The 22,762-nt window shown below is 41.1% G+C and overlaps 1 protein-coding gene and 1 long non-coding RNA gene across 2 annotated transcripts; both read right to left on the bottom strand.

Annotated features, from left to right (window-relative positions):
- Positions 1 to 639: 639 nt before the first annotated feature.
- On the bottom strand, positions 640 to 2,367 carry LOC100687327 (nuclear RNA export factor 2-like). The gene is given in 3 exon segments (XM_038564537.1): positions 640 to 1,661; positions 1,664 to 1,698; positions 1,700 to 2,367. Coding segments are annotated over 3 exon segments (1,710 nt in total). The 5' UTR covers positions 2,353 to 2,367.
- A 14,540-nt stretch (positions 2,368 to 16,907) lies between these two features.
- LOC119864409 lies at positions 16,908 to 18,994 on the bottom strand. The gene is made up of 3 exons (XR_005373849.1): positions 18,632 to 18,994; positions 18,225 to 18,369; positions 16,908 to 17,890 (listed from the first exon to the last, which is right to left on the bottom strand). It is a non-coding gene; the product is annotated as an uncharacterized LOC119864409 (long non-coding RNA).
- Positions 18,995 to 22,762: the final 3,768 nt, after the last annotated feature.

Raw genomic sequence — 22,762 nt, 5'->3', positions numbered from 1 at the left:
GCAACATGGGCTTCGTTTTATCTACTCCTAAGAGTGACCATTTTTAACAAAAGGGGAAATTGTTATCCTTATTCTACATCTAAAGGAAATGAAGTGTCAGGAATGTTAAATACCTTGATAACCAGAAGCTCAGTCCTTACTTGAAACCATGTCTCTATAATGCCAGAGTGTATGCAGCCTCCCTAGGGAAAAAGGAAAACCTAAAGACAGAAATAATTGATAATATCAAAATTAGGGTGGTTAACACTGAAACTTAATTGCCATTTCTTCCTTTGCTAATAACGTAAGTTTCTAAAAACTGGTCAGCAAATGCAGATCTTGATAATACCTAAAGCATTAACAAAACGTGGCTACAGAGGACCTCCAGACCTTTGTCTTAAGAATATTAGACACTCCTTCCCTGCCTTTTACAGTGGAAATGTGGGGAGACAAATGTGTGATGTGCCAAGTCAAATGCATTTTGAAAAAGTAAGAATGTGGAAAACGCATGCCTGGGGTCTCATTAAGAGTTTATATTTTATTTTTATTTATTTTTATTCTTTTTTTTACAATGTGCAGTATCATTCTTTATTATGAAACTAAATAGCAATCATATGAGTGGGGAAAATATATGGAACAACTGATCCTCCCGGTGGTATGTCACCTGGCCTGGAACGTAACTTTGGCTTCTTGGTCAGTCAGGCCTCTTTTCCCAGTCATGGGCATGGGCATAGGCTTGAACACAGTGAAGATCTGACCAGCTCTGGTGTAGTTCCACTCATTTTCCTGTAGGCACTTCTGAGACCACTCGAGTTTCATCCCAGATTGAGTGGAGAAAGCCTGTACAATTTCCTGCTGCTCCTGGGAGAGGGTGACCATGGAGCTGGAGGTCAGTGTAGGCTCTTGTTTGGAAAACACACTCTGAATCTCATTGGGGGTGGCATCTCTCACAAACAGCTCATCATTCACGATGCACAGAGTGGAATCACTGACAGGGGTAGCGATGAAGTTCCGGGTGAAGGCACGAACGAAACCCTGAGACTTTCCTTCCACTTCCTTGAACACCCCACTGACAGAGAAGCAGATCATCTTCTCCATCTGGAACCACATGTCCACCATGAAGGAGCTGAGGTCATGCTGTGTTTTGGGAAGCACATAGAGGGAGCACAGGATGTCATATTTTGTATGCTTCAGCAGCTGAACACACAGGGAGAAGTCCTTGAGATTCTTCATATTCCTGTTTTCCTTGAAGTACTCGCACAAGTTGCTTGGCACTGGGTCTTTGGGCTTGAAGGAAATGGCCAGGGAGAAGCAGGCCTCATCATGGTAGGCACCGAGGAGACCCTGATGGTTTCCAGAGTCATAGATCAAGTAGTACCGCTGCAGGAATTGCAAGACTAGATTTTTCAGTTCCTCAGATCCTTTGTAGCTTTCTTTGGAGGGCTGTGTTGAATATGGCATGTCAGTATCAATGATATCTGGTGGGGTTAAGTCCTGGCCATCCAGGCGTAACAGCTTGGGAAAACAATCCCTGATGGCACTTATGTAGGTGGACTTGTCTGGAAAGGTATCACACAAGGGGTTTCCTTCTAGCCAAAGCTCTTCAAGATTCAGCCCTTTCATCGTGTTTAACTCCCACACCAAGTTCAGCTCATTTTTGGAGAGGTTCAGAATCTTGACTCTGGGGCCTTCTCTATAATGTCAGACAGGCCATCCAGCCCATAGTTTGTTGTTGCTCAAGTTCAAAGACAATAGCTCAGGGAAATTCTCTTCAGTGATCTGTAGGGTGGCAGCCATGCAGTTTCTTCGATTCAGGATTATATCAATATCATGGTCCACCAAATCTGGGTCAAAGCGGAGACTCTGGAGATCAAGAGCTTGCTGGGAGACATCAAAGCGTTTGTTCATGGTCAGCTTTAGCTGTTCCATTTCTTCTGGCTCCAACTTGTACCGCACAGAGTAGGGTACACTTGAGGGATTGACAAAGATAGATATCTTCCGGTTCTCCTCGTCACAAATCTTGTAGCTTACATCCTTCAATGCAGAGGCAGTGCAAACTTCCTGGACAAAGAACCGGGCCTGGTTTTTAATGTAGTGGAAATCCACTGGAACGAAGGGGACACTGCAGTGTCTCTGGATTGAATTCATTAGCCATGCCTTGTCATACTTTCTCCCATAGGGAATGGTGATCTTGAACCAGCTCCCCGACATTCCATCTTGTGTGTCCTCTTCCACTTCTCTCTTCAGATTTTTTCTATATCTCCACAGAGTAATATGGATATGGCCTTCGTTATGCCATTTCACTCTCCTCTTGTTGCGTCAGGTGTTATAAGGAGTATGTCTTACTTGGAGGTCCTCCTGGACATCCCCCATCAACACATTTTCATTATATCCTCCTGGAGGGGTGAAAGCTGCGGCTCCAATCCACCACATTCATAATGAGAGTTCCTTTTGTCAAAATTACCTTGGAAAGAATGCCAAACTTTCTTTCTTCCTTGAGGTGAGCTACCCCATCATTGTATTCTTCACTTCTGTATTTTTTATCTTTCTCACATGGAAGAACATATTTTTGTTGTCGCTGTCTTTCAGACATAGCATTGTGTATGTCAAACCTGGAAGTGCTGACTTCTAGGGCCTTGACTGGCAGGGTCCACATGACAGAGAGATCGAAGTCACCTCACGGTTCAGAATACCTCAAATTTTCAAGAGTTTATATTTTAAACTGGCCCTTATTAAATAATAATCGAGCTGAGATGCCTTCAGAAGATGGGATGGCCAGTAGAGAGTCAAATACCAGCAAAAGGCAAGTTAAAAGCATCATTTGTCATCTGTTTTATTTTTCTTGCTTTGCAATTCATGGAGAAACGTGCCTCATTTCAAGAAAGAAAAGTTATAAACATGTTCTCCCTTGAGTAGCAACTTAGGGAGATCAGTGTATGTATGACCATACCTTCTTTATCCCTGCCCCCCAATACAAACACCTAATACACCGATTTCTCTTTAGTGAGTGGTTCTCAAGTTTTAACATATCAGAATCAGCTGCTGGGTTGTTAGAGCACAACCCATCCTCACCCATGGAGTTTCTGATCCAGTAAGTCTAGGTGAGGCCCAGGGATTGGCATTTTGAAGTACCCAGCATGACCTCATGCTGATACTGCTGGTTCAGGGATCACACTTTGAAGACAGTTGCTTTGGTGTGTCTCACTGAGCCTCAGGGCAGCAGTTCTAGAAAGGTAATGAACATCATAATCACCTGGGAGCTTGTTATTTTTTTTAATAAATTAATTTTTTATTGGTGTTCAATTTACCAACATACAGAATAACACCCAGTGCTCATCCCGTCAAGTGTCCCCCTCAGTGCCCGTCACCCACTCACCCCCACCCGCCGCCCTCCTCCCCTTCCACCACCCCTAGTTCGTTTCCCAGAGTTAGGAGTCTTTATGTTCTGTCTCCCTTTCTGATATTTCCCACACATTTCTTCTCCCTTCCCTTATATTCCCTTTCACTATTGTTTATATTCCCCAAATGAATGAGAACATACACTGTTTGTCCTTCTCCGATTGACTTACTTCAGTCAGCATAATACCCTCCAGTTCCATCCACGTTGAAGCAAATGGTGGGTATTTGTCGTTTCTAATGGCTGAGGAATATTCCATTGTATACATAAACCACATCTTCTTTATCCATTCATCTTTCGATGGACAACGAGTGGGAGCTTGTTAAAATGCAGTGGCCCTACTGTTGATTCTTGACCCCGGTTGAACAGGAGAACCACTTCGGGAGGTACCGTGTCCCGGATCCCACCACAAAAAAAAAAAAAAAAAATGATTTTTGAGGCAAAATCATTGAGGCTGGGGCTGAGGAAATGTAGTTTTAAAAAAGCTCCTCCAGTGATCTTAATACCATGGAAGGCTCATAACCACTGCACATCTGATTTAAAACCATGTGTTGTGGCCATGGGGTCTGCATTGAGGAACATGTTCCAGGCAAGTCTCATGCACTTGAGAGTGCTTTGGGGAGGAGACCTGAACCTTGCTCAAAGGCTTACCACCCATCCCCTTTGCCTCCAGGTGCAAGCTCTCTCCTGTGTAGTTCTAGGCTTTGCACTAGGTCCTCCCCTGTCTGGAAAGCTCATCTTCCCCTCCTTGTTTGTGTGTGTGTGTGTGTGTGTGTGTGTGTGTGTGTGTGTGTTGGGGGGGGTGGTTAACTCCCTCATGTCCTTAGGCATTAAGCTCAGAGAACTCCTCCTCCAGAAATCCTAAGATGTCCCTCTTCTGTGCTCCACGGGATCCTCTGTTGTCCTTTGCCATAGTGCCAATTATACCATACGGCAAATTTTCTTTCCACTTTTCTACAAGTCTCTACTGTTGAGGTGCTAAGCTCTAAAGGCAGGCATGATTTTACTTTTGCTGACTGTAATTGTCACAAAACTAGGTGCTCAATGAAATCAAACGGATTGATGTTAATTAAATTCTACAAAGAGAGAAGAACCTGATTTTATCCCTTTGGCATAATATTCTCTTTTCCTTTCTTTTTAAAAATATAAATCAACATACATCTGGCTTTGTAAGTAGGATTAGATAGCTTCCTGACGTGAGAGAAATGCCCGATGTTAAATAAAATCAGCAATAGTACATTCAGTGATCCTGAGAAAAGTCTCACTTTTTTCTTTACTCAAATGAGGTCTGCTCTGATACTATGAGATCATTGTAAAAGTAGATTTAAGAACCCCCTACACTTGAATGCCTGCTGCTCTAAATCTTCTCACTTAAGTTCATCCTGAATTTTTAGCTGTATTTTTGGAGAGTGTAACCATATGTTCAAACAATTGTTTTGACTGTGAAATTCCTTAGCACACTCCAAGAAGTGATCCCCAAGTCCTGAGGTGGGGGGCAGGAACCTGTATGATGCTGTGGGCTCCCCTGAAAGTCCGGGCAGTATCAGATTCCTCAGGACAGATGACAGGCATCTCCTGCCTTCTGCACAATGACACGTCACAGGTTTCTAGCTTGTCCCCTCTCCGTGTGGCTCCCCCTTGCCCCGTAGTATATGCCACAACTGTGCAGCCGTAGTTTGTTACAGCAAACTTTTGAGTTTGAGACACAAACACAAACTCAAACAAAAGACACAAGCCTTTTGAGTTTGAGAGGAGAGAGGTGGTGGGACATGTTTTCTTTCGTTTTCAGCCCGGAATATGCTCAGTGTATATCTCAGCATCCACGTAGCTCATCTTGTATTTTTCATTCTGTTATAAAAGCCAAAACTTGACCACAAATTACTTATAACCAACAATATCCTATGTCGTGCTAGGGAAAAAAACATGAATATCAAGGAAAAAAAGGAAAACAAATGCCTTGCTTGGTTCTAGTGATTTTTTTCTAGCATATACTATATAATAGTATGCATGTTTCCCGCTTTAATGAACTTCAGCATTCCGCATTGCTAAGAACAGTTTTATTGTTGTGACAACAGATACAAATTGGTAGACTTCAATCTGTTGTCAATCTACAATCCTGTGGAAAACTGTACCATGGACCATTATTTATTTTGCACGTGAACAGATGCTCCTCTGTTTTGAGATTATCCTAAAAATTTTGGGCTAGATATATAGTATTTCAGTTTTAATATAAAATTATCTCTAGACTTTTGGGATAAAGAGATCTCTACTGGGATCCCTGGGTGGCGCAGCGGTTTAGCACCTGCCCTTAGCCCAGGGCGCGATCCTGGAGACCCGGGATCGAATCCCACGTCGGGCTCCCGGTGCATGGAGCCTGCTTCTTCCTCTGCCTGTGTCTCTGTCTCTCTCTCTCTCTCTGTGACTATCATAAATAAATAAAAATTAAAAAAAAATAAAGAGATCTCTACTTAAGAAGAGTGATAGCTTTCTCATAAACATGGTATCAGTGAACACAGGCAAAACCTGAAAATCACCCTGAGGGCTTCACAATCAGTAAAGGCAGGAGGTGCTTTGGCCTTCTACCCCTAATGTACTTTGCCTTTGGGTTTTCCTTAATAAAACACTATCTAGTCCTGCAATGTCTCCAGAATGATTGCAGTTATATGATTACTGGCATATGATTACTTGTGTTTTATTTTAATGCAGTATTTTAGCTAAATGGAACATGGAAATAGATGCTCATAATAATTATCAGTCAATTTGTATTCCCTTTAACTTTTAAGCTCCCAAGCTGATTTACCTAACTTCACTTCTCAGTTTCCTACCAGTATATCCTACAGTTCTGGGAAGTGAATTTATTCATTCATTCATTCACTCATACATACATACCCTGCTGTGTCCTAGTATGTTTTCAGTTGCCTGTCTTCTCCATGAAGCTGTTAAGCTCGAAGATAGGAATGTTATATTACACGACTATCACTGTTTCTGGTATAAACTGTGCTCATTGGATGTCCATTGAATAAAAGAATGGATGGATACTTCTCAGAAGACTGGTTGACCCCTCCAATATGCCATAAATTGCATGTCTTGAATTCCATTCCTCTATATGTGTATTTTCCTCTTTGCTTATATCTATTAATTACTTCAAAATGCAATTAGTAATTCATTTCCTCCAGAAATCTTTTCCCAATTAACCTAATCTAAACAGTTATTTTGCATATTCTAAGTATATCAATTATGTATTCAATTTATGTGAATTTAAACTTTACTTAATAAATTCTTTTCGGTAAGTATTCCTACTTCACAATATGCACATAAGCTTTCTGTCCACAAATGTAAAAAGGCATTGTACGTGCTGAACAAATGTTAACAGGCATACATAAACTGTAAACTACGTCCGAATATGCAAATAGCAAAAATCAATATCATAGATCTGCTACCTCTGTGACCTATTAGGCAGAAATTTTCATCAAGGTCACTGTTTTGGGTTACAGAAAACAGAATTTCATGAGTTGACAGCCTTGAAATGTTGAGATAACACTCCAAAGATAATGCACCATGCAATATGCTGTTACCATTCTAGTTTTGTCTGTTGTGACATAAGTGGCTAACAGAAGTGTTCTAGATATTTAGTTAAGAAAGGTATTGTTTTTTTCATTATGATAATTGGATTTTACACGTTGAGTGCACTTATTCGTATTTTTATAAACATCTAACGAATGAATTGAGAATTATTAGAAATTAAAAGATAAATCAGAAGGACTCAGTGAGGACCCAGGACCCTCAGTATGCAAAATCTGCATAGAAATTGCAGTGATGGGAACTAGAGAAGTAGAAAGAAACATCAATTCATGTACTATACAAATAAAGGTGCAGATTATCCCACAGGCCATATTTTGTGCACCTATTATATCCAGGGGTTACACTGCTCTAATTATATTTCCCTGCTTCCCCTACTAACCTGGGAACCACAGAGCAGCATTTGTATTCTGTTCATCTCTTTTCTTAATAACTAGCCTGAAGTTTAGCATAAAATAGGCCCTCGGTATTTATTAAACTGAATTAAATATGTACATCTAGTAGGCCAGGTATCTTTTACCCTTTTTTGCATCTGTATATTTATTCATTTAAGCCAATGTACATCTATATTTATTGATATGGAAGAATGTTCACAATGCCTTGCTGAGAGGGAAAACAGGTTTCAAAGCATTTAGGGAACCATCTTACCTATATAAACCATCTTACCTATATACCTATATGGTATCCATATATCCATAAGCTAAGAATGCACAGAGACAGACAGTCAGATGAGATTTTGGATGATTTTCACTGAGATCTCCATATTTTTTTCACATTGTCTGAATCTTTCATGGTGAGCTCAGATAGACTTTATAACAGTGAAACTATTCAAAATGTAGATAGGATATAAATTGAACCAGGAAGCCTCAGGCGCACACCTGCTCCTTACTAGCCGTGGTTAAACTATTTGTCTAAGTTGAAATTTAATCATATGTGAGAAAGGAAGTCAAATAGATCTGTCCTTTTAACACTCTGGGATTACTTTGAAGACCATTGTGGGTATGACCTTGGTGCAAAACTTGGTGAAATAAACTCTTGCTTATATCAATTTTTACTTTGAGCCCTCATTCTGTTCCATCAATAGGGAACTTAACCTTGGCTCTTCCTGTAATTTCATATCCTTGCCCTGCAAAGATATACTTGAGTTCTGGCATCTTACGTGGTGTTAAGGTTTGGGGATTTGCAGGGAGTAGGGGAGGCTGTCCCTGGTTGGGGGGCAACAGCCATAGCTGATGGGATATCCATTCTGCTGGCCTGGAGAGGCTCTCTTCTACTTGCAGATACCGTTTGGTATCCCAGGCATTTTGGAAATCTTCCAATAGCCCCTCCTGTCCAAGTCACCATTTCTCTCTCAATTCTTGCTCGCACAAAACTGCAGGGTGTAGAACCTGGGCTGGGAAACTTCTTTGATTCCAGAATCCTTACTTGCCCTCCCTTTTGCTCAGAACCCAGCAGAGTCACTTCCTTTTTTAGGGGAAGAGGTAGGGAAAGCTTTATTACTCTTTATTTATGTTATCTATACCATGGAATCTTCTCCAGCTCGGGACTCATAAATTTCTTCTCTTTTATATCTTATCACAAGACTGTGCCAAGGCTATGAGTACAAGGTCTGTTCCTGACTGAGTGAAGTAAAAAGGAACAGGTATAAAAGGAGGAAACAAAACCCAGAAGTATCTTGAAATATTTTCCTGACTGTTGTGAAAATGCTATGACTCTAGGACAGTATGCAGAGTGGACACAGACTAACTAGAAGACACACTACCAGTCCTCTTACTAGGGTTCTGAGAGGGCGTTAGATCCTAAACGTCCTAAGATCCATCGAATGTGATAAATTATCTCATCTCTCTTGCACCTAGAGTGGTATTAGCCATACACTCCCCTTTTGGTAATTGAGAAAACAGTTACTCAAAGCAGCTCCCAGGGGGACTAATTATGCCCCTGAGCTTATTGGGAAAGATCCACAAGACTGATAACTGTGCTGCAATTCAAGTGAGGAGATCCTTACCAAAAATGTAGTAGGAAAATTGTAGCAAAAATGTGTAGATGTCTACTGCAGGAATGAGGGATCAAGAAGAATGTTCTCAGGAGCGAGTGGCAGGTATGAGAAGGAGAGGCAGGAGTCCTGAACTCTAGAGACCGTGATAATACCAGTCCTGTCTTATGAGGGGCTGAGGCTTTGGCACTATGAAGCATAGATGCTTGGTACAGCGGGAAAGCAAGAACAGGAAACAGGAATTCTTTTGGCTTTTGTTGTTTCAATATCTTAAGAGGATAGATGGTATCCTGAACCTAAAATTGTGGCATGCTACAAAACTAGGCCTAATGTCACATATTTTAAAGAGAAGTACAGAGATTAAGGTCAAGATTACAAAGTGAAGAGAAGTATGGTCTTTGAGGTAGGACAGGTGGTCCAAGTTAACTCTTCACCGCCAACTTCTCCTTAACTTCAAAGACTCCATTTGATTTTCCATAAAAATAGAAGCTGCCATTTGTCTTGTTAGGTTGTGGGGAGATTCAAATGAAACAGATGTAAAGAGCCTAAGATAGTTCTTGGCATATAATATATGCTCAATGAATGCCAGGCATTATTATTAGCCTTGGTTTTATTTTAATTGCTCCACAGTAAGACAAGTGCACCCACTATCTTAAGTTATAAAAATATAAACTGGGATCCCTGGGTGGCGCAGCGGTTTGGTGCCTGCCTTTGGCCCAGGGCGCGATCCTGGAGACGCGGGATCGAATCCCATGTCGGGCTCCCGGTGCATGAAGCCTGCTTCTCCCTCTGCCTATGTCTCTGCCTCTCTCTCTCTCTGTGACTATCATAAATAAATAAAAAAATAAAAAATAAAAATATAAACTATAAAAATACTTCATCTTTTCCCCTTGTGTAGCCTTTTGAAAACTACTCAGAGGATAAGAACTTGTGGTTAAAAAGAGGGAAAGAGAGACAAAGTTACAGAATCCATGACTTTCTTGGGAAGCATAAGGAGCTATTTTTTGTGTCTTCCCATTTGTTTAGTGGTGAATAGATTCATTGCTTTGTTTATTTTACTGCAGGATTAAATGGGATGTGTGGGTAATTGGATTTCTTGTGTGGGTGCACGTGTGTAGTTTCTATTTCTATAAAGTGCTGATCCTGGTCGATTCTAAATACCTTTAATCTTGAAAGATTCTGTTTTCTTCTGGAATGCTCTTGTACCCACGAAGTTAGTAATGGAGTATCATTTAAATAATATACTGTGGTGAGAACATAACAAAGTGGTTAAGAGAAGCATTTTGAAGGTTGACTTAAAATGCATTGACTTTGAAATAAATATACATCTGGTATAAAGAATGGATTCAACTAAATATACACGTTGGTTTCCCTAACAGATAAGACTTTGGGAAGATATGTGTTTTGTCTTAAAAATATTCTAGTTTGAGTTCACTTGTATTATAGCTTACATAATACTAATTAGATGCTGGCTTAGAAATATGTGTTAGTCATAAAATTCTGGCTAGATTCACATCAGAAATCTGATAGGGTAAAGAACAACGTGATTATTCACATGTTTAAAATCTTGAGGAAAACATACTATGTACCACTTCGTAAAATTGTTCCATGATGTTGAAGAGAAATAATAAAATTGTTCTGTACAGAATCTGAGCACTGAGCAACTAGACTCAGACCTTATTTCTTAAACATTTAACTGAGCTGTGATCTCCCCCAGCTCTCTGAGCCGGAGTTTCTAATAAAACAAAGTGTAGAAAGCATCCATCTCACAAATATATTGGGGGGATTTCTTTGGATAAAACTAATGGAGATTATTTAATGCATTAGATTTCTTTTATAATGCTTGCTTTGAAAGATTAGAAAACCTCCTTCCTAATAAACTCTTTATATTGGATATTTACTATTAGTAGTTAATAGGTATCTAAATATGTGATTTTACCTGCTGTATTTAAACTAAGGAATTAATTAACTTATTTAATACCTATTACATATTCAAATGAAAGACTCCTAACTCTGGGAAACGAACTAAGGGTGGTGGAAGGGAAGGTGGGCGGGGGGTGGGGGTGAATGGGTGACGGGCACTGAGGGGGGCACTTAACGGGATGAGCACTGGGTGTTATTCTATATGTTGGCAAATTGAACACCAATAAAAAATAAATTTATAAAAAAAATAATTCAAGTTAATATCCCAAACCATGAAATTATCAAAACTTTTTTTCTTAATCTGTCCAGAATTTCAATGCCAAATTCACCTAAAAAAATAAATATGCGGTAATTTACTGATTATTCAAAATGGTTTAGGATTGTCAGTGTGTTCTGTTTCCTTGTCTGCACTCTGTATTCATGGTATGTTCGGAAGGGCTAAGAGGTGTGAAGCAATATGGCTGATGTCAGATGGTGGGGTATGTGTCCGTGGTTTAAAAAAATGCCTTAGGGCATGTCTCATTAACAACTTTCTATTCCCTGTAAAGAGGTCTTCATCCTTGCTTTCCCTCCTAGCCTACTTGACTTCTGGCCTTTTCAAGGTTTGGCCTTCTCATTTGCTCTGGGGAGTCTGAGGCTGTACCTCACTTGAGTCCAAGTGTTCAGAGAAGGTGTGATTTTTGTCCTTTTGTGGTGCTGGAGCTCAGCTTGCCTTCCCTCTGTGAGAGAGGAGGGAAGCATCATGTGGGCTCTATTTACCTTTGGTAACTTGTGCACACAAGAAACACAGAGAGGGAAAGATCTAGCTGGGCATCCAGGTGAGACACAGACCAATGGCTTACAGCAAGAGAGAGTAAAGGGGTGCCTGGATGGCAGTTGATTGAGCCTCCAACTCTTTTGGCTGGGGTCATGGGTTGTGGGATGAGCCCCATGTGGGACTACATGCTCAGTGCACGGTCTGCTTGGGACATTCTCTTTCTCTTCCTGGGCCCCCTCTCCCTCACTCTACAATAAATGGATGAATCTTTAAAAAGAAAAATAAGAGTAAAAATGATGACACCATCAAAATGGCATCATACATTGTTCTATCTTCAGTGCCACTCACAGAAGACCATTGACAATTCATAGACAACACACCATTGGGAAAATCCTCAAATCCGGGGGTGAGGCTGAAGCAGTCCCTGAACAGAGAGCAAGTAGAATACCATTGACAATTCATAGACAACACACCATTGGGAAAATCCTCAAATCCAGGGGTGAGGCTGAAGCAGTCCCTGAACAGAGAGCAAGTAGAATAGCATTAGACAGGTGAGAGGAGCTGCCACATTGCTCCTTCCCCAGGCCAGCACAGACCCACATCCAGATCTCCTTGGACCTACGTTTTTCCAGTGGGAGGAGAGTCTAAGGTGAACCACAAGCTCTCCTGACCTTGTGGGATGCTTCTCAAGAGGCCCACTCAGATCTTGCCTCCTGCAGACCCTGAGGATCAGAGAGATTGGGGGGGGGGGGGGGAGGCGGGGCTTACAGCGACCAGCACTCAGGCCTGGGTGGATCGCATTCTTCCTTGCAGGGTGCCTGAGCAGAGAACCTAGCTAGTGGCTCTGCAGGTGTGGCCCTACATGGCCGAGGAGTTCAGTTAGCAGGTCTCCTTGCTTTGGATCCCTAGCCAAGCAGTCTCACCAGCTATGGAGCCTGTTCTATAGCCTCACAGGGGGCAGGAAAGCAGATCTGTAGCCCTGCTTCCCTGCTGAGTACAGCCTCTAGTCCCCCCAGCCAGGGAGTCTGACCAGAGAATCAGGTCTGATGGTAATTAATTAATTAATTATCTTAAAATATACATGTGATGGAATATTCAACCACCAAAGAGAAAAGCATGTTACCTCTTACAACAACATAGATGAACCTTGAGGGCATATCCTAAGTGAAATGAGTCAGAGAGCTAAAGACAAGTACTGTATAATTTCACTCATATGTGGAATGTGAAACAACTGATCTCATAGAAAAGAGAGCACTTCCTTGATTGCCGATTGCCAGAGGTAGGGGTGGGGTGGGAGGAGAAAAATGGGTGAAGATGGTCAAAGGCTATACATTTCAAGTTATAAGATTTTTTAATAATAAATTCATTTTTATTGGTGTTCAATTTGCCAACATACAGAATAACACCCAGTGCTCATCCCGTCAAGTGCCCCCCTCAGTGCCCGTCACCCAGTCCCCCCCACCCCCCACCCTCCTTCCCTTCCACCAACCCTAGTTCGTTTCCCAGAGTCAGGAGTCTTTATGTTCTGTCTCCCTTTCTGATATTTCCCACACATTTCTTCTCCCTTCCCTTCTATTCCCTTCAACGTGGATGGAACTAGAGGGTATTATGCTGAGTGAAATGAGTCAATCGGAGAAGGACAAACATTATATGTTCTCATTTATTTGGGGAATATAAATAATAGTCAAGTTATAAGATTTTGAAAAGATCTGGGGGTGTAATGTATTACATGGTTAGTATAGTTAACAATTTTGTATCGTGTATTTGAAAGTTGTCGGGACAGCCAATCTTAAAAGTTCTTAATACACACACATGCACGCACAAATATAAGTGCCGGGAGTGATGGATGTGTTAACTAACCCTACTCTAATCATTTCACAGTATATCTGTGTATCAGACCAACCATCACACCCATACCTTAAGCTCTTGCGGGTGTGTTACATGTCAATTACATCTCAGTACAGCTGGAGAAAGATACATTCTGTAACGTACATTTCAATAAATAAACAAACTCAGGACCCAAAGTGAGTGTGAAAAAATGAGAAGGAGAAGAGCAAGGTTATGTGTGTTCTCAGTGGCTGGAGAATTACTGAAGATAAATATTTTATTAGATCATAAAAAAAAGAGAGAGATGGGAAGATATCGAGGATGAGTCTGATTCTGTTTTCATTCTATTTAGTAAATGGTAAGATCTTCTGTGAAGACATTCTCTCCCATTCACCCAATCCTTTACAAACATTTGTCTTTAATAGAACTGTGTCCCATAGTCCTGCTGACTTTTATATATTCAGGCTTAAATTACAATGAATATTCTCCTTGTCATCTTCAAGAAGAGCACCACTAATTCACAGTTTGCAGGGGAGATACTAGTGAGTTTTATCTGGTTTTCATTAGTGTTGATGCACGGTAAAGCACAATCATTTGTTGAATGAATTTATAATGAGTGAATAAAGCATCATGTGAAAGTGCTCACAGGGTACAGAGGCAATCCTCGAATAATGTTCTCATTCACTAGTGGGAAGTGGCGATGGAACTGCTTCTTATAAATACATTTACTCGTATTCATGTATATAGACAGTACATATATGTATACATATCCCTTATATATGTATGTAAATATGTGTGTAAATATATGTACATACATAAATAAGAACTCAAAGCAAATTTAAATACACAAAAATTTACAAAGGGCCAAAAAAACGGAGGTGATTCAAATTTTTTTTTATTCAAAATTTCTAATGAAAACACATACACATGAAAAATCTCGCTTAAAAATACAAGGAAAAGATAATCTCTATTCCATTCTCAGAACTTTAAGATCTGAGCGGAGTAGTTTGGCCTTTTCTTTAGAATCGCCATGTACTTTCTTTCTAAACACTTTTCGTTTTAATGTGACTCGGGCTGATAGTCCTTGAGATTTTAACATTTGGGCACTATAAATATTATTTTACTCTTGTGGCCCACTGGACAACCTCAGAAAGAAGAAATTTTGGCAACTCATCTATAAGGGAAATGAAGTAATTACCATTTTCCATTTCTCTTTGGATTTCTGATACAAGCCTGCCAATACTGACTGAAAACGCTTTGGAAAGTAGTTACTGGGATGTGAATATTAAGAAATATTATGGCTTTGTCCCCCCACGTTCCCCCAGACCCAGCATTCTTGAAAGAAGGTCTTCCACTCTCCTATTTTGACTGTATCTGTGGCTGTTCCCTGTGTCAGAATTTCTCTTATTCTCAGGCAGAAGGCTCATCCCCATCAATTAATACATTCAAATAGACGTGAAGATGTATTCTCTGACTCATCCAAAAGATAGTCTCTGACCTCAGTTTTTTATTATTTATTCGGGTGTGAAGGCTGATTCAATTTCTTGGCTGGAAACAATCTGAAAAGTTGTCTAATAGTAAAAGGTTAAGGAGAAGGAGAAGAAGAAAGCGTTATTTTGCGATCTTTACCTAAATTTTGCAGCAAAGTGTTAGCCAGGCTGTATGAATCTAACTAAATCCCCTTGGTGTTATGAGTTTTAGTCAGCACATGCCTAAGCTATTTGCATCCTAAGAGACAAATGCAGAGCACATGTCCCGAAGCAAGTCAGTGTGAGAGTAGTCTGGACTCCAGAGCCAAGAATGTGGATCTTGGCTGTAAACAACAGAGGGGGAAAAATGTCTACATATAGAAATACAACATTTGTCTTTAATGTCTAGGCTCTTTCCTTGGAACAGTGGGAAATGCTTTCAATGAATGAGAGGAACCTGCCACGGTGCGGTGCTAAGTCACAGCCGTTTGGCTGCGTGTGTTTGACCATGTGACAGATTTTGTGAAATAGAAAATACTGTTGCATTTTCAACCATAACTAAAGCCATAAGGCAAGGTTTCTGGCTTCATTCACAGCTTACTGATCAGACAGGTGCACCAAATGCTGACAAGGAGCAAAGCAAAGCAAAACAAAAACACTCATATTTATGAAAATGTGACCTGATGTAATTATTCCTTAAAACGGGAAAACGTTAAAATTTTCTGAATGGTTTTAAGTGTGGTAGATCTTTTAAAGATTTGGTGGAGAGGGTGAAGTTAAGATTTATTCATAATAGAGATACCGTTTTGTTTAGACGATTGGTTGAGAAGACACAATGATGTAATGAAAAAAACACCTTGTCGTGTATATTGAAACCGCAGAGCATCTCATTCTAGAGACTCGTGGCTACATCTAAAATACGGTAAAGAGAAACTCTTTTTCCCCCTGCTTTACTTCATTCTTAAAGAATGCCCAGGCGATCCAGTAGGTAGGAGATCATCTTGTTGACTGTGTAATTCAGGTGACTATTACTCACCTTTGGCAGTGCGGGAGCATGGATGTTAGAATTTAAGATTTGGGTAAGAGAGTTTGTTAATAATTAACCTAAAATCACAGTGGTTCCCTTTTGATAACATTCTCTGTGATGCATGGATGGCATCCCTGGGGCCCAGCGATCATCTCAAAAATACGTGAGCAAGCTTAGAGTGTAGGTGCAGAGTTAGGAAGACCTGAGCTCCAGCTGAGTCACTACTTCTATGAGATTGGGGCAGTTACTTGACTCTGAAGCCTTACTTTTCTCCTCTGGGAGGATAATGCTACCATCTACCTCCTGAGATGGGAGGTGGTGACAATTAGAGGATGTGCCAAGCATTCAGTTGGCACTCAATAACTGCATGGTGAATAAGGCTGGATGATGAAAGCAAGCCAACGGGGATGTGCTGCGGAGTGGGAATCATGGACCAGGCCCTCACACTTGATGGCGGGCAAACCAGTCAGTAAGGGCAGGGGCAGGGTTAAGGGCGAACAAAACCGACTTCTGGCTTCTCTCACCACACAAGTCCCCTTTCTTTCTCTTCCGTTGGTTCAAAGCTCAGTAGTCCCAGTTCGCTCTTCTCCAAAAACTTCACACAGACCAAACAAGAATAGAACAAGATGGATTGAGAAGGGGAAGCTTTGGCCCCAAGCGCTGGTAATGTCAGGGCAACTTAATCGCGTTGTGCAAATTCAATATGATGTTTTAAAAATTTAAAATTAAATAATTATATGAAAATATGTCATTTGGCTATTTGTATTAAAATATTTATATTAAAAAATTTTATAGCCAGTTTAACTATTTAATGTTCATTTTTTAATGTTCATTTTTATATGGCAAGGATTTGCTATGCAGTTCATAGACACTGTCCCTTTTAATTTTCACATAGGATGACACACACACACACACACACACACACAAAAGAATGATGACAAATGGTTACTCTGAAATTTACTGAGTATAAATCACACAATTTTTCAAATAGTACTTGGTGCATTAGTTATAGAAGTACTGGAAATACAGAAATGTGGATTATCACAAGAGGTGCAATCACATCAAATTCTTTGCTAATATTATTATCATTCTCTAAAGAGAAATACATTTTTTCCTCCTTCACCGTACTAGTGGTCCGTGAGGGGCTGTTAAATACAGATGCCTAGACATGCAAGCGTGAAAAATATTTTTATCTAACTTCTATGATGAGAATGCTCTCCAGCACAAAGTGGATTTTCAGACCGCCTCATGGGCAAGCGAAAAACAAAAGTGTGGTTCAAAGAATAATCCCCGAAGTGTAGGTGCTAGTGATCTGGAAATCCCATAAGGAATACTCATCTTGAAAAATTTATACCTTCTTCTCTTTTTGCTGAATGAAGTATATTGTGAACAAGCAACTTGTCTCTTAGAATTTTGTCACTTATGTTACCAGCTGGTTGCAATCAATATAAAGATGAAAAATCCAAAGCTCAAACCATCCATGTGTTCATAAAATTGCAGGGCAGAAAAAAAAATTGCAGGGCAGTTCTTAAACATTTATTAAGAGCTCACAATGTGTTAGTGTTAAAGGAATGCAGGTGAGTATCTGAAGACCGTAGGTAATGCCGAAGTTTCCTCCACAGGAGCAATACACAAATCAATGAGAGCCGCCATGTGGCGGTTGAGCTGTGACACGTTCAGTTGGGAGAGAGGTGACAGCTGGATAATCCCTCTGTGCTGACTGGGATGCAGGCCATTGGGTTTACCTAGAGGGCCTGACTGAAGTGATAACGCAGTCGTCTGAGAGCCTCTCTGGGTCTCCCGTAGCTAATTCGTGGATTATGATAGAACTTGCAATAATAAATAAAGAAACTTATGATAGAACTTGGAATAATAAATAAAGAAAGTCCTTTCTTTATTTGCTCTCTGGACTCCTTTAACTCGTGGCAAGCATTTCAACCTAAATAAGAAGTATCAGGATATCAGGATCCCCTTTATAAATGACTATGGTTTTTCATGCCTCTTAAGAGTTTTTCATTTGCTTTCTTTCTGAGATTAAACACACACACACACACACACACACACACACACACATTGGCTCTTCAACTGCCGCGCAACAGCTAGGTTGAGGCTGGATGTTTCTAATCATTCTCCAATAAAGCCGACTCTGTGCAAAATCCTATATTCTTCTTTCACAATAACCTTAAGCCAAATACACACTTCTAAGCATTCCAGTCTGTAAAACATACAAAAACGTGTCAGTCATTTCCTATTTTCTCAACTAATATACAAACCTGAAGGAGCGATGAACTTGAGAAAGTTGCTAGATCCCGAAACGTCTAAAAATATATTGAGGGTCCAGCGGTGTAGGTCTGCAGGTCGAAGGGTGCAGTGCTTTGGCAAATCTAAGTTATTCCATTCGTTGGTCTTAAGCTTTTCCTATAGAAGTGGAAATGCTCATCAAGAGGGGTTAGCCTGAAACAGGTTAATTTCTTAAAATAGACTTATTTTCTATTGCATATGGACTAAGAACTTGATCTCCGAGCTCCAATAGCCTAGCAAGGAAAGTCTGTTTCATCATAGAACAGCCAAATGGCCTCGGGCAAATTCTTTATCCCCTCTTCCCCTCCGCGTTCTCAACTATTAAAATGATAAGAACTCTGTGGTGGGCGGCCTCTAAGAGAGCCTCCTTGATCCCTACCTCCTGGCATTTGCACACTTGTGACATTCTCTCTTTTTGAACGTAGGCTGTGCTGAGTGACTCTCTTCCAATGAGTGGAATATGGCAGATGTGATAGGATGTTGCTCCCAACGCTGGGTTTCGCAAAGACTGTAGCTTCCTGCTTGGAGGTGCTTCCTTGCTCTTTTTTCTTAAACCTTCAGCCCTGAGGGAAGCAAGTTGCCAGTTGTGAACAGCCCTGCCAGGAGGGACATGTGGCAAGGAGCTGGTGTCTCCAGGCAACAGCCAGTGAAGAGGCCTGCCAAGAGCCAGGAATATGAGCCTGAGGCACACAGGCGGTGCCTGATTTCCTAACTCCCAGGAACTATGAGCTAATAGCGGTTATTGTTTTAGACTATGAAACTGGGGGCTAGTGACACAGCAGTTGGTACTAATACAGGCTAAGATAATAATCACCTTATGGGATGGCGGTGATGATCCAGCGTGGTGATAGGCTAGCACAGAGCCTCGCACAGAGTCTGGCACACAGCACGATCCCCGGAATTGGCAGTTGTTCCTCGTTGCATTGAAAAGAATTACTATGATCTGACTGTTCATGTTCCCCACGTTCACTGATGGACACCTGACCCTCAGGGTGATGGTGTTAGGAGGTGGGGCCTTTGGCAGGTGGTGGGGGTTAGTGCCTTTGTAAGAGAGGCCCACAGAGCTCCACAGCTCTTCCACCACAGGTGTAGTAGAGGGCCGCAGCCCGGAAGACGGCCCCCACCTGACCATGACTGTCAGAAATACGTTTCTGTTGTTTATAAGCCACCCAGTCTGGGTGATATGGTTATAGCAGCCCAAACAGATGAGGATAAAAATGAGAACTTCTTAGTTTAATATTTTTTTAAAACAGAAGAAAGCTAATGAGGCAAAACTTGTTAAATTAGGGTAACTGTTTTTCATATTTAACTGTTCCTTTTTGTTCGTGAGTCGTATTTGTTACTACTAAAGCCTGCTTACATTTTCCCTTCTACAAGAAGGAAAGACTCCTGTGACTAATATCGCAATATCATCCTGGATCAAATTATTCAGAACACTTTCTTCCTCCCAGGAAAGCATCTGGTTACCTATATAATCCATGACCTCCAGCCTGCACATACCACCCAATATTTTGAGTTGCCTGCACTGAAGTTTATCATCCTGGAGGAAAAAAAGTCACTATTCTCTTTCTGTGTGTAGGGTACATGATTGTGGAAATTTGTGCTTTGTATTTATTTTATTTTTTTTAAGATTTTATTTATTTAAGAAAGAATGAGAGAAAGGGGGTGGGGAGGGAGGGAGAAGCAGATTCCCTGCTGAGCGGAGAGCCAGACTTGGTTGGGGCTCAGTTCCAGGATCCTGAGATCATGACCTGAGCCAAAAGCAAATGCTTAACCAACTGAGCCACCGAGCCACCTAGGCACCCCTATATTCCTTTTAAAATCACTGTTAAAAAATGCAACAAAATCCAAGTGTTTTTGAAATTTTGTCTGGAAAACTTAGATTAGTGAAAATGACTAGTAACTCCATAGCATTCATTTTTCTAGACACCTCTTTTATACCAAAGTCCAGCTTTCAGGAGACCGCCCTGGCAATTGAAAATTCCGATGGGGTCATTTGAGTACGTCCAACATCTCACACAGTAGGTCATGTTTGAAGATAGAAAAAAGTACGGACAAGAAGAATTTCTTTCGTCTTTCTCTATGGTTTCCGCACCCTTTCATGTAGATAGGTGGAAAGAATTCCTTTCACAAGGAGTGAAAAAAACTTGGTATAAGACCAGAATTTTTAAAACCCCTCACACTCTTTAAAGTACATCATTATTCAAGTGCCATAAAAGTCAAGGCATGCGCCTGGGCTGTGGTTCAGCAGGGATGGTGACCAGCTTGTGCATTCCACAGACATTTACGGTACGCTTGGGTACACTATTCAATAGGTCAGGGACTCTGTCTCCAAAAAGCTGTTGTGTCCTTGACCTTTTCCAAGGAGGGGTAGAAATCCTGAAGGACAGATCCTGAAGATGTCTGTCGGCTAAGCCCAAACATGTTTCATTCATTAGATTGGTAACAGCTAAATAATCATTGGAAATTCCGATTTGTTCTCACAATATTTGGCTTAGGATTTCCATGCACGCCACGTTAGAAGAAGCCGCTGTGTTGCCTTTGGATGTTTTAGACAAACCCAGATTCACGCTCGGAGAAGCCGTGCAGTGTAAACGAAAGACACCAATGAACAGTTTTCATTTCTGCTTCTGGCCCTATCTTTCCGTGTAACCTCAGGCAAGCTTCTCAATCCTCCAGAGCCTCATTTTTCACATCCGCAAGTATCTGCCTTCCTTCAGAGGGTGTCCTGGGGGTTGGGTCTTGTCAATGAGGGGTACACGTGTTTCTATAATGTCTATAAGTTAAATTTTTGGCCGCAAGTTATAGATCTCTAAGTCAAATAGCATAACAAAAACAAAAAGTACAGATTTTTTTGGTTGGATATTGTGACGTCTCACAGAAATAGACTAGTTTATGCCCCTGCCTCAGTAACAAGTGAATCCAGGGATTCTAATACTCCTACCTTTATTTTCGTTTGGGGCATCTTTATTCTTTTGTTCCTTTGTTTTTTTATTGTTGTTGTTTGTTTTTTGCTGTTTTTTTTTTTTTTTTTTTTTTTTTTTTCCCCAGGGTAGGCAAGAACTGCTAATAAACCTAAGCTTTATGGCTTAGCATGGATCAGAGGCCTACAAACAAGAGTGAAGGGGCGGGGGATAGATATGGTCGGTGAGGTGGGAGAGGGAGGAGGAGGGTGTTGGGCAGGTCGCACTGTAGGGCTGTAGTCTGTGGAGGGCCTCAGACCCACAGCTCCAGATGCAAAGGGCGAGGATCGAAAAACATGTGGAATGGTTCGAAGTATTGCCAAGTCATCTAGAAGTGTTTCCAGACCATTTGAAAGAGAGTGCCAAAGCACTGGCTCTTAGCCCTGAGTGTTCACATCACCTGGGGAGCTTTTTAAAGACCTAGAGCAAAGTCCTTTGTCTGTTCTCATCAGAATCACCTGGGGAAGCTTCCGAACGTTGTAGAAAGTTGTAGCGTTTTCAGATCTACTCAGACCTACTCAATCACTCTCTAGAATCAGGGACTGGCAGGAACCCAGGACTTTGTAGTTAAACTCCCCAAGGATATATATATATATATATATTTTTTTTTCACATTGAAATTTGAGAATCATTGCTGTAGATTAGTGATTCCCAAGTTGTGATTCTCAGACCAGCAGCTTTGGCTTCACCTGGGAACCAGTTAATAAAGCAAATTCCCCAAATTCCCAAGTTCCACCTCAGACATACTGAATCAGACACTCTTGCGGTGGAGCCCAGCAACCTGCATTCCAAAGAGCCGTCCAAGTGTTTGAAATGTTTGAAATGCCCACTAAGGTTTGAGAGCCATTGCTCCAGGCGCATTTGATCTCTCCAGCAATTCATTTCTACAGTATTTTACAAATGTATCAATCCTGGGTTTTGGCATTTAAAATATGTAATTGTTTTTTCTTTAAGCTCTAAATATTTGGTTTGAAGATGACCCTGTGAGGGCAGCCCGGGGGGGGGGGGGGGGGGGCTCTGGTTTAGCACCGCCTTCAGCCCAGGGCATGATCCTGGGGTCCCTGGATCGAGTCCCCTGTCGGGCTCCCTGCATGGAGCCTGCTTCTCCCTCCGCTTGGGTCTCTTCCTCTCTCTCTATGACTCTCATGAATAAATAAATAAAATCGTTAAAAATAAAGACCCTGTGGGCATCACAATGCCATTTAAAATGCATTATAAGTGGCATTGTTGAGGCATCTGGGTTGCTCAGTAGGTTAAGCGTCTGGCTCAAGTCTTGATCTCAGGGTCATGAGATTCAGTCCCAAGTCGGGCTCCACACTTAGTATGGAGTCTGCTTAAAGATTCTCTCCCTCTCCCTCTGCCCCTTCCTATCCATGCTCATGGGCACCCGTGCTTTCTCTCCCTCTCTCTCTAAAAAAAATTTTTTTTAAATGCAGTGTTGCATAGGACATGAAAATTATCAACATCTACAGAGCTGAGATAAAGATAGCTTTTGTCATGTTTTTGTTCCCTAATTACAGTTTCCTTAACATCTTTGGAGTGTTTTC

The sequence above is a fragment of the Canis lupus genome, chromosome 19, assembly GCF_011100685.1.
Source record: "Canis lupus familiaris isolate Mischka breed German Shepherd chromosome 19, alternate assembly UU_Cfam_GSD_1.0, whole genome shotgun sequence".
In the NCBI taxonomy this organism is placed as follows: Eukaryota; Metazoa; Chordata; class Mammalia; order Carnivora; family Canidae; genus Canis; species Canis lupus.
This window is presented reverse-complemented; position numbering and strand designations above follow the sequence as displayed.